The sequence below is a fragment of the Neodothiora populina genome (assembly GCF_041146345.1).
Source record: "Neodothiora populina strain CPC 39397 chromosome Unknown canker_contig_14, whole genome shotgun sequence".
In the NCBI taxonomy this organism is placed as follows: Eukaryota; Fungi; Ascomycota; class Dothideomycetes; order Dothideales; family Dothioraceae; genus Neodothiora; species Neodothiora populina.
This window is the reverse complement of record NW_027191408.1, coordinates 1,012,047-1,024,455: the sequence shown is the minus strand read 5'-3', so window position 1 is coordinate 1,024,455 and position 12,409 is coordinate 1,012,047. Positions and strand designations below refer to the sequence as shown.

Genomic DNA, 12,409 nt, shown 5'->3' with positions numbered 1-12,409 from the left:
GCCTTCTAGTGCAGGCCGACTGGCTACCTTACTGTAAACAACAGTCCAGTCTCCTAGCCGAATGCCATGATGAAACTTGAAACTCGACCACGTCGTCACTTCAATGACTCTTTACATCATGATCACACCGTTGTCAAGGTAGTGGGGTCTATGTGGGGCTTTTTTTTTCTAGTTGCAAAAGTGTTCCGTGCTGCGACAAGGCTTCGGCTCGCATCGCATTGGTACACCGTACAAGTATCTGCACAACGACTACAGCAGCATATCAAAGCGCAGGTCCTAGATCGTAGGCCACTGTGGAGCATATACCTACAGTAGCTTACCCTTGATATTGGACTGATTAGTGAACTCATGCGACTGCCCTTTTTGGTGCCCTCCCTTGTGTGCGAGATCCTACTGCCTCGATTAATGCTTCCCCTCTTAAAAGAACGTTGTAGACTGATACAGCTTCCACAAACACCAACCCATAAATTCTGCGCGGTACGGCATTGAATAGTCTATGATATCATACGACCGTGTGGTATACACTGGCTCATGGAAATATGGTAATAATTGCATCTTCCGTGGTGTGCAAGGGTGTCGTAGGTTTCCATGCTTTTTCGATGTCAATGTGTCATGCCCTTGTAGGCGGCGCAAAGTTAAAGGTATGTGAAGATCAGAGCCATCAGCCCGTGTTTGAAGTTTCTCCTTGCGGAAACTACAAACTCCGACGAGATCACTTATCAAATCACTTCGTGCTCTAGCACAGTCATGGACTTTGCGAAGCTTTGGGTTGCAGTAGTAGACCGCTACGTGCGACTTGTCAAAATCTTGAGATTTACATTACCTGTTCTCCAGGCCCTGGATACAACAGCTCACGGGTCCCGCTACTTGACATTCAGCCCAGCGAATGAGTGAAGATGAGACACAACGCGTGAATACTGATATGAGCTCTTTCCAGGAAGTCGGCCGCTGTGTTATTATAAACGCATTGGCCTCCAGTTTGTCTCATCCTCCCTAGTTGGGCAACACCGCAGTGTTGGGGCAATTGTGCATACTTGCAAGAATGAGTACAAACACCTGATGATACCTATATCATCAGATTCTTAATGAAGCTGTGTACTCTGCAGAGGAGTATTCGAAGCAAGGCGCCACATTTTCAATTTCCGATAAGAAAGACTCAACATTATATAGTTGTGCTAATCGCTCGGACTCCTTTATGTGTGACTTGCTGGCAAAGAGTACTGCGCAATCGTGTTAGTGCCAGTACGAAAGGCTGTCCACACCGACGACACGAGGATCTGTCTCACGAATGAAGAGCAAGCACTTCTCGAACAGGATATGTGATGCGAACGAGCTTTGGGTAGAAGTCAAGGCTCACGCCCGAGCGTCCTCCTGCGGCCATCAATTGATATCTTTCGCATTTCCACGAGCATCAATCCCATTTCGCGGAACCCTTCACATGTTCGTGCAACTGATAGATATAATATTGACGTAGGTGAACAGGGACGCAGCTCGGCATCTTCATGTCATGTCTGTGCCTTGTGCATTTTAGCAGTACGCAGTTTTGACTCCTATTTCCTGGCCCTCGCCTTGCTTACGGCATCTAACAGAGCTCAACACCAAAATATATCACATATAAAACAGGATGTACATTGTACGATCTTAGGTGACCATGGTGATGTGGAACGCGCCAAGATCTGCATGAACTTGCTGCACGAAGACCTGTAGCTTCACATCGCATCAATTTGTACCTTCCGGGGCTTGAATGGTAAGACTCCGTTGTTGCCTACAATATCTAGTCTCGGCCATTACTCTCTTCTTTCGGAAGAGATATTCCACTTTGGGTCTGTAGCTGATAGTTGTGTTACACCCCCAGACTACGGAACCTCAAGGTCAGCTATAACGTACCAATGAGGTTGAGAAACTCAGTCTTGATCATCAAACATCCTCGCAATGACGACAAGATATCCAATCGGCTTTCAGGATGACACGATTATAGCACAATGGTAGGACTTCCTAAAGCTGGAGGCAAGGAGATACCCGGCCAATGAAGTCATCGTTACTTGAGATGTGCTCGATGCCTAAGGTAAGTACTACAACATTTGATCAACTGTACCGTAGGCTGCAACATGCTTGGGGATGACACGCACCCATTCCCATGGAGGCCTCGGCTTGCACCCTAGTCGTAGGGTGGATGCAATATTGCCAGGAAAGGAAGCCTTGAGGAAGTGGTGGTCAAGAATGTTTGCGCAGGCGCTTGATACAGAAAGAAGTGTATTTTCCCGATACCTCGCAACATCCACCATCTGAGAACAATAGCATAGAGACCAAGAATGTTATCAAAGCAACTAATGTGCGCTCGTAGACCGAACAGCGGATCCCTCGTAAGTTGCGAAAGTGAGCAGGTGCTAGGCCGGGCAAGCAGAGACGGGATGACACACAGACAGGGTTCCCCTCAAATCCACATTTTGTGTATGTCAGATAAACCATAATTCCTTCTTACATGCAATTGCCTATACGTCCAATCTGGTCCGATGTGGCACCTCCAGAGCATTGAGCATACAGCAAGGCGCAAAATTCGCAACCATTCCAAGCGGACAAGTTCGATATCCAACCTGACTAATGGTTCGTGCCTCGATAAATTTTCATGCTTCGTCCTTTATCTGCTCGTCTAAGACATTCATCTGGCCCATTATGTATATGTCGAGTGGGCGAGAGTGTAATATGCTGTCAAAAGTTCGCAACACGTTTGATTGTTCCTTACCTTTTGAGTTCAGATTCCTGGAATCTCTTGTTTGCAGCTCTAACTCATTGCTGTCGTTCGTCGCCGACCTTGTTACGGGCCAACAAAAAGGTCTTAGGGCAGGGATGGTGTTTCACGCAAGGGCGACGGCACCGAAGTCATGGGATACATGAGGCACGAGATATATGATAATAGAAGGGAGCAGTATGGTAGTAATGCTCAATTGATTTGGAATATCGCCGGCCTTATGAATGTTCCTGATTAGTCTCAAATACCTGATTAGGCCTATCCATGATCATTCCATAGCGATGGTGCAATCCTCCCAAGATCCAAGCGATAGACACGCATGTTGTGCGAATCCGTTGAACCATTCACCGGTATCAAGGGGATGGATATACGCGGTTCTGCCTCGTTTCACCACGCCTATTGGAGGATTCTGACAAACTCTTCATCTGTAGTCATCGAGGTAAGCAAGCGATTTTCATCATAGCACAAAGTCGACTTACAATCAATACTTCCGTCGCCGTTCTTGTCAGCTTCTTTGATCATCTCATCAATCTCGGTCTTCGAGAGATCCTCCCCAAGAGCTTTCATGACTTGGCGAAGCTCTTCGGCGTTGATGGTTCCGCTCCCATCACGGTCGAAGATGTTGAATGCCTCGCGCAGCTCGGAATCTGTGTCTGACTTCTTGACCTTTCGTGACATGATCGCGAAGAACTCTGTTCCGTGTTATTGGGTGCGACTTCAAGCAAATCTGACGTGGCTACCTACCTTCGAACTCGATCGTGCCTGTGTTGTCGACGTCAATCTCATTGACGATGTCATGTAGGTCCTCATCCGACGGATTGAGACCTAGCGAGCGCATGACTTCGCCGAGTTCCTGGACAGATATGCTTCCTAGAAAACGCCCGGACAAGTCAATAAACAGGTACACCACCCAGTTACAAGCGATTCGTGAAGTTTTATGGATAGGTCTATTATGAGCGCTTCGTTCTACCATGACATGACTACGATGATCCAAAGAAACACTTACCATCACCGTCTTTATCCTACTGAAACGTGAGCATATGGTCGACTCTGAATCTGAGGGAGTACACATCCTGACGTACGAAAATTCTGAAAACCTCCTTCAACTCCTTCATCTGCTCTTCATCAAATTGTTCAGCCTAAGGGACAAGCGCGTCAGTAACCGAACCCCAATGCCAAGACCACGTATTTTCATCATTACCATCTTTGGTGTCCCTTGCTAGACGGACTACGACGGGGTTCAATGAGAGTTATAGATGTCAGATGTAACGTTGATGCTCCTCTTTAGTACTGAGAAGTGTTGCACAGAATGGTCGCCTCGTTTTTTCTGTGCGTTGTCCCAATGTTACGATTCACGCGTCACTGCGCCAAGAATATGATTCAGGGCCGGGGCAGGAGCCACGAGGGGTTGTCCGAAAACGACAAATCCAGCAGTACGTACACAGGAGGTAGGCAATAGGCACCTCTACCCCAGTACGTAAGGCAGCATTACCATTCTGATTGAAGTCTTCATTTTATTCTTTCGTCGAGCATTGTCATGAGCATAGTAAATAAATGGAGAGTGCCTGTTCGCATAGTGTGCAAGGCTCACGCGTCGCAATTGAGATGGAGATGACACCAGGACTGTGTCGGTCGAGAACTATTGAACTCACTCGCAGGTACAAATGCGGCATCAATGGAGTGCAGCTTTCTACGGCCACACGCTGTAGGTTTGAGCATAAAAATGAAATGTGAACATGTGTCCCTATGATACACATTGGAGGCTGACTTGGCAGTTTTGTCACTTCTTGCGCCGCGAACGACGACAGATACACAGTACGGAGTAGATAGCGCTCAAACAAGAAAAGGTATGAGCGTGTCTCAGTGGGGTAAGTAATCTACTTGACAAACCTGGCATGTAATCGTCTACGCGTAACCTCTCCACAACTGTCCTGCAAGTACAAGATATAGAGGTTGCTCGTCGCAGCAATTCATATGCCAGGTCTATATATAGGCAGCGATTTGCGCACCTCTCCAATCATTCAAAGGTCCCAACATAAGATCTAAGCCACTCCTGAAATTTAGCATACTGGCGAAGTCGCTTCTTTCACACGTGGGAGGATAAACCCACAACACATCTGTGCGTGGTGATACACATTATGAATTGCATCTCCTGAACATATCAATATGGCTTCTCAGTCCCATGGCACAGGGTGCATATAAAGCGGAACTGTCCCCATTGAGGTGTCTGTGCGCCCTCCTAGATCCGGAAAAATACTTAATGTAGATTGATTTACCAACCAAGATGAAATGAAACTGTTGACTGCGAGAGCAATATGTTCTTGATGGGTCCTCGGTGCTGCTGCGCCCTTCCGGTACAGGCACTCGGACGATATAGAGTCGCTGAAAAAAAAACGCACCTAAGAAAATGCGCATAGCAACGATCGCGAAGAAGTGAGAGAGGCATCTGAACAGCTTGAGCAGTGCAGGACATGCGAATTTGATCGTCGTGCTGCACTGGATCATCCAATCGCCCGATCCGAAGCCCGAGCATGCAAATCCTAGAGGACCTGCAACGATAAACGATCATTACTAGCTCGACCACTTGCATGTGCCTGTGACGCAGCGGTTCGAGTTGAGCTGATAATATCTTTAAAGACTCAGCAAAAGTGCCTGCTGTATGGATTCCTGCACTGCGGACTCGATTCAGCAACAGATGTTGTTTTCTGGTATATTTGCATATTACTGAAAATTAACGGCACAGGTCATAAAACACTGATATAATCCGATGAGAATGAAAATCTGAAAGTGGTATCTCGTAAAAAGGAAAAGGGGCCGCCCGAAAATCTGTTGAAAATGCGAAAGGTCTCGCGATACGTAACATCAAAATGCCTACCCGCTCATGCCGATCTGGAAAAATCCTTGTATTCTGTCCTGTTGTCTCCGCTTGGAGAAGTCTTGTGCGCGTTGATGGACTTCGTCGAATTATCATCGTCACTGACATCGTCTAGGGAGGTGGCCGTTACGCGAACATCGGATGCGAATTTGACTCCTTTATCGTGGGTCTTCTCTGATACTGTATTGGCCACAGTACCGATGATAGGATCGAGGCTCCCAGTCGGGCTATGGCTGGATCGTTCGAAATTATGGTAGACTGTCTTGTCCACATTTCTGCCACGATGGTCTTCTTCATCATCCATAGGGAACTTCAACACATGACCGGTCACTGTGACAGTGCGTGTCTGAGTGATACCACCTGGCAGATCAGAGAGACTGACTTCCCCGCTCTTACTGCTCTCTTTTCCGTTAATGTGATGTCTGTGACTGTGAATTGGTTTGGATAAACCACCGGCCAAAAGCGTCTTGCGTGTCAGAGTGTACAAGGCAGCGTCAACGAAACCCGAACTGGAGAGAAGCGCTCCTGCAACACATTGATAGGTGTTCGGTAATTCTGTACCCTTATGAGCCATACTCCACATCCGACCTGCGGACAGCGGGAGGGTCAAGATGATGTAAAAGAAAGGATATAGAACCATGAGTCTCGCTGCATGATCGACTTTGGCGAAAGTGTCAGATTGAGCACGGATACTAGGCACAATGGCCCTCATGGCCGTTTTGAGTTGAACCAGGACAGCAGCGTATATGATGATGGTTCCGAATTGGACGATGAAAATCCATATGTAATGCAAAGCCAGTCGGTCCTTCTCGTAGGACGGACCTGCCCAACACCAAGCCCCAGCTTTTACAAAGTATTTGTTACCATGTCTGGAGAAAGTCAGTATCAACATATAGTGTACGAAGGAGAAGACATACGCTATTGGTCCAACAATACTCAGTACGAGAGCGAGACCCCACGTGGCGATGACAGACCACATGAAATGGTTGTGCTCTAATCTGCGACCTTTGACAGCAGTGTAGAAAGTGTGAAGTGCAATCGCCATGACGAAGAAGCCTGATGAGAGGTCGCCGATGTTTAGCAGAAACCCCTGGGAGATGCAGGCCGTGCTAGGCGCAAGCATGGCGTCTTGTCGAATCCAATGAAAAGAGACCAAGAATGAGATAGCTTGGATCAAATCCGCGAGAAGAAGATTCATGATGAGAACAATATATTGGTTGTATCCAACGAAGCTATTACGGATTAGTCCTCTGGACATGTGAGATACATGCTCTAACATACGTCCGATAATGTCGTTGCCATGTTGTCATTCGATAGACAATAAAGGAAAGGAGGGCAACGGTTCCCACTGTAGACAAGACAGCCAGTAATCCAGGAGCATAGAGACCTCGGCGCAGATCGTCAGGCAAAGGCTTCTGGCTGAGAGGGTATGGGAAGTATTGAGGCGGCACCGTCATGATGGCGACCAGACGCTTAGGTTCCCTGTGTGATGCAAGAGCTTTCTCGAGTAGTCCCAGTCCAGCAGAAAAGCAGCAATCGAGTTAGCTTCTCCCGTACAATGACTCTGTATCCGGAAGCCCAGGGTCTGCTGAACGAATGTGCTTCAGCTGGTGGGACAATAGGCACAGGACCGTGCAGGTATGGCGAAGGGAGTTCAGTGTGTTGAGACAAAAGGAAGGGAGTGCGAAGCATAAAATAGGTGATGCGTTGTGGGTTCTATACATGTTACAACAATCAACGGCGAGAAGCATGGTGCATAAGTAGTCCAGTGGACTACATTGCTTTGCAAGGAACCCATCCTGATCTAACTCTGTCTGAACCACCATGACCGTGCTCACCACCAGAATCCTGTTCATCTATTGGCGAGGGAGCTAGTCAATATGCTAGTATTCTGGGGTATGGTGATCAAGAAACCCTCATCATCACGAAGGAGCCGCTTTTAGTAAAAATCAACCAGATCTACGAAGCCAGCAAAGGGTTGACTACTTGGTTGACGAGTCATCGCCCGCGTGCCACATTCGCTCGTGCTTCCTGGTGTGAAATTCAGAATGAAGGTCTTGAGAGTTTTGCTATTGTCTGCACCAGTTCCTGTAGTTAATTCGAGATCGTCGTTCAACGTCCCCGCCTTAGGGCCACAACGTGGAAGCTGTGTGGAACAATAGCCCAAGTAGACTAGTCGGGGTATGCCACTTGAACCATGTCGATAATGTGGCTCAACATTGGGTGGAAAGTACCACGCAGTAGTTGTCCCGGCCACAAGTACTTGTACATCTCCTCATCTAGTCCGATTGTTGCATGCAGGTTACCTAGGTATTCTGGATGGCGAACGCTACCAGTCAAGCACAATGTGACGGACTTCGAGGCAACGCAAGTTTCAGCATATCGGCATTTGCCTCTTCGACGGACAGGCCTGACTTCATGGAACCTGCATTCGAGGACGGGGAATTGGAACTACAAGCGCAGCTATCTCACGTCTGTAAGATTGTCACTGTATATTACCGTAAGCTGGATAGGCAAATATCCGCAGTAAGACTGTAGGGTTTCCCACAGCACTTTACCATGCATCGGATCGAGGGTTTGAGAAGTGGAGGGCCGTCGTCGTTGCAAGCTTTGAGGCTCAAACGCTTCTCGTTTGAAACCGCGATCAGCAGGGGAAAGAAACACTGCGTCATATGATTGGCTGGCCCTGCAGCAGCCCCGCACACACCACTACAGCACCTGTAATAAACATTCGTGTCGCGCTCCCACATTAATCCACCATCCGACAAACAATTTGATGGCCGATTCCAGAGTCATTGCAAGCCCACAGAACCCTTATCGGCGCGATATTGACCCATTGCAAAATCACAGGCTGCTCTTTATGACCAAAACCATATCGCCTACGGTACCAAAGCTTTGAGTTTTAGATAAAGAAACTGAGCAGATGTGTAAATTGAAGTCGGCTTGCATAATACGCGCATTCAAAGGAAGGGCTGACATTGTTTCGCTATCCTTGTTGTCACAGAAGTGAAAATTAACGCAGTCTAATGCTGCTTAAGGTAAGCACCCACAAGCCTAAGGTCCTTAGCTTTACGTCCGAAGCTAAGCATGCATAAGCATTGTCTTCTGTAAGGAAGCAATTTTTCAATCATTCATACTTCTACGATCCATGCTGATCAGTCGTGAAAGAGCGAGTGATAGCCTAGGATCGCTGGGGAAAGGCGATGTCACGAATCAGAATGTACTGATGGTCTCGGATGTCTCTCACTCGACTGTCTAGGAAGGCTTTGTTGAGGACAATCCGCGTGACACCCTACAATTCTGATAATCTTAGGAGTGTGAGGATCTGCCCGAAATGATACTAGACTCTATCACCGTACCAATGACCCAGGACTCGGTGCGATATTGACGGGACATGATCATCTGTCACCAGAAACGTAGAGCGAAGGAAGGCGCTGGAATATCTCAAGGTGGCTAGTTGATGATCCGCTATCGAATTTGGTTGGTCATATGAGATTTTAGGCATAGTGACAAGCCGCGATTCCGGCTCAGTCATTTGCTCATGACTCGAAGAGGGTGACGTTGCTTTTACAGTCTGTAAGAGGCTGTACCTCAGTATCTGTCGCATTCTCCGTTTTCATCGATACCGCCATTTTCTTCTCCCGTCTTCGTTCAGTTAGACCTGGCGTCTCGGCAATTCCCTGACAAGTAGGAGGCGAAGAGGGCGTATCGTACCCAGTTCTCAAGCAGCGCCACATGTATCTAGGGCCGCTACTTTAAAAGCTTGTCGAGGCTGAGCTGAGTGGATCCTGATGTGTGCAGGTAAACTTTGGGTGGTCCCTATAAGAGAACTCGGACTGGAAGTCCGGACTCTTCACGGGGCTTAGCGCGCAGTACAAGCAAGTACCAGGCCTTCGTGATTATCTGTGAAGTACGTGTTGCGCTAAGTATCGACCCGTCGCCGGTCCGAAGTTGCCGCTTGAATCTACTGGCCCTGCGAAACCAGACGGACTCGTAGACGGAGCTTCATACTGTGTTGTCATTACGTCCATATCAACATTCCTTGGAGGACCCTGCGCGGTTCACAGGATAAGGTTCATATAATTAAAGTGTATTTGCCCGGTCGACCCGACCCGACTGAGACTGCTCTTCTGCCGTCGACTCACAGTACAAAACGCTACAGAACCAAGTCCGGGCCAGCCTACACTTACATTGCACTCCATGGTGTACCAAACAACGTGAGTCGCGACATCAGGGCAAAAGTCCGGCAGTCGTCGTCTCTGTCCCCTAGCCTTTGCTGTTCAGTGACACGACTCAGTGCGAATCGTTTGGCATGCTGTACCAATGATATAGACCAGCTGATGTGGGTGCTAAACCAAGGATGCTGAGTCCGAGAGGCTTATACCACGCTGTCATGTTTTCCCAGGGTCAACAGACATGATGGCCAGAAAGCTTGCAGGGAAGATGTTTTGCATTCATACAAATTGGTAGGCACATCACCAGGGCTGCACTGGATTTCTGTGGAGACTTCGCAACAGGAAAGCGCACTTGTGCTTGTGCTTACTGTCTCTAAGCTTAGAATGACTCGAAGTACACACATCCTGACGCAGAACAATTCGGCCTGGACACATGATTGGACTGACTTGACCAAGTTGATCTCGTCGTTATTTGAGAGCCTGACTTTGTTATTCGACGATATACAGACATTACCATGTCGATTACAATCGCCAGCTGATATGACAAAAGGCAATGTGTAACGGATATCAGATGGTGATCTCGTCGCTCCTTTCCTATCCTTGTACCCGGTTCCAGGTTTCTTTCAAGACAATGAGGTATGGTGATGTCCGATTGAAGCATAGCGTCGTCTGTCTGGCTTCTGCGCAACATGATTGCGTAGAAAAAAACAGTACTGCAGTACCTTGATCCCTTCTGACATATTTTGAGACGCGGGACCATAGTCAAACCGCGAATGCCAGTCAACTTACCCGACTCATGACCACCTTCTATGTCGGGATTTAGATTGCACGATGCATGATCGGCTCCGCTTGGGGATACTAATACTATTGCTCGACTCCAGTCACAGCACTGTGTCTCCTGCACTGTGTCTCCTGTGACGAAGGTATAAGTCAACATGAACGTGCGTGGCCTGCCGAAGAGCAGCTGCTCCTTGTTCTTAGAGCCACTCGGCCGTCAGCAGTTGCTACCTGCACACTGGGCTATGAAACGCAGGTGTGAAACCTCTCTCATCGGGCTCAAGAAGTATGACCGACATTAGATCGAGGCTTTCACACGCCCAGAGCACATTCAACTCTTTTCCTCCGCACTGACAGCTCAAGTCCATCATGCCCTCAGATACGGAGTTTTCTTTTGCCTCATTAATATCAGATGTTCCAACTGCAACGAGGCCGCACAGGTTTTCCTCGGCCTCGACTGTTCGAAGGCTCGCTCCAGACGTTTCTCCCTTTCAAGAAAGAGGGGTCCACACTAACCACTTTGCACCCATATTTCATTTTATTCAAGCTCGTACCGCTCTCCACTTCACCAAGCCTCTACTCAATCCTACCCACAGAATTACTATAACACGACGAGAGACAAAAAGTTGGGCGCAAAACGATGCCAATATGCATGGTCTGGCCTGGCCTGGCCAGCCAGTGAATACGTGATTGATTCATAATGTTCCCCGACGTTGACCGCCACTGCAGTGTGCTCTCTTGATCCAAGATCAATCCCTCCCACGCGACCTACCGATCTTGACTCATGCACACGGGACGACTGTGTTCCTAGCTTGGACCCTGTGAGCAAAAGCACGTACGTACGACAAGATGGGGCGTAGGTGCAAGAAATCTCGACCCACGGATGACACAGAACTTGGCTCGGTCCTGCTTTGCTGTTGTAGCCATCTCTTAGAGGACGGGCAATTTGCATTTCTATATGCCACCGCTGAGAGCAACTACATCAACAATACCAGTGAACCAGTAGGAGAACATTCTTGTCGTCGTAAGCAACTATCTACTCGAGCCTCCAACGTTCAAACATCCTTGCCGTGCAAAAGAACCGAAAACATTAAAAAAAAGCAAAATACATGAATAACCAACATATTAGAAAAAGCCGAACATTGGCAAAGCAGACGGAAAGATATCACTATTCGACCCCACGACTAATCATATCCAAAGTATAATAATTCCCCTAACATGTTGTAAACTTACGTACGGCCACAGGCAGCTGAGAACTGGGCATCCCGTCCGCTCTGCCAGACATAAGCAGTTGACCGGCTGATTAGTACTACGGTGGGTGACCACGTGGGAATCCCAGCTGCTGTACGTTTCTCTTTTTGTCGCTTTTCCGTCTCCTTTGGCGTCTGGTACTGTTGGTTTAGTGTTGCGAGCGTATCACCGTCTCGAAGTGCCACTGTTATTTTGATCGCTTGAAAGCCGTCTGCCCTCGACAGTGCGCTTTCACTTCTTTCGTGTTCATATTGTATAAGATCAAAGATGTATTGTTGATCCTCGAAGGAAAATAATATATATATATATTATTAAAATTAGAAACTCAACTCCTCGCTGATGCGTTTTATGCACGCCTTGGATACTGTTGTTTCCTTATTCCCCCGTCATACCAAGCCTTCTTCTTGAGAGAACGCCTTTTCCAAAGATCCAAATTAGTATGTATGAATGTATCTTCTCCTGCAAGCACATGATAAGCATTGCAATATTATGGCCCTTTGCTCCCATGCCATGTCCTACGTTTTTGTCGACCGACCAATGGGAAACGTGAACAGAAAGAGCTGCTCCCACCCCATGAAATGT

General features: G+C 47.8%; 2 protein-coding genes across 2 annotated transcripts; both read right to left on the bottom strand.

Moving 5' to 3' along the window:
- Positions 1-3,145: 3,145 nt before the first annotated feature.
- On the bottom strand, positions 3,146-3,953 carry AAFC00_002278 (uncharacterized protein; the record flags this gene model as incomplete). The annotated part of the gene is made up of 6 exons (XM_069341572.1): positions 3,146-3,174; positions 3,229-3,441; positions 3,494-3,619; positions 3,756-3,771; positions 3,832-3,888; positions 3,951-3,953. The coding sequence occupies 6 exons, from the start codon at positions 3,951-3,953 to the stop codon at positions 3,146-3,148; spliced, it is 444 nt and encodes a 147-aa protein (XP_069201658.1).
- A 1,675-nt stretch (positions 3,954-5,628) lies between these two features.
- On the bottom strand, positions 5,629-7,081 carry AAFC00_002277 (uncharacterized protein; the record flags this gene model as incomplete). Its single annotated transcript, XM_069347995.1, has 3 exons — positions 5,629-6,493; positions 6,542-6,856; positions 6,906-7,081. The coding sequence occupies 3 exons, from the start codon at positions 7,079-7,081 to the stop codon at positions 5,629-5,631; spliced, it is 1,356 nt and encodes a 451-aa protein (XP_069201657.1).
- Positions 7,082-12,409: the final 5,328 nt, after the last annotated feature.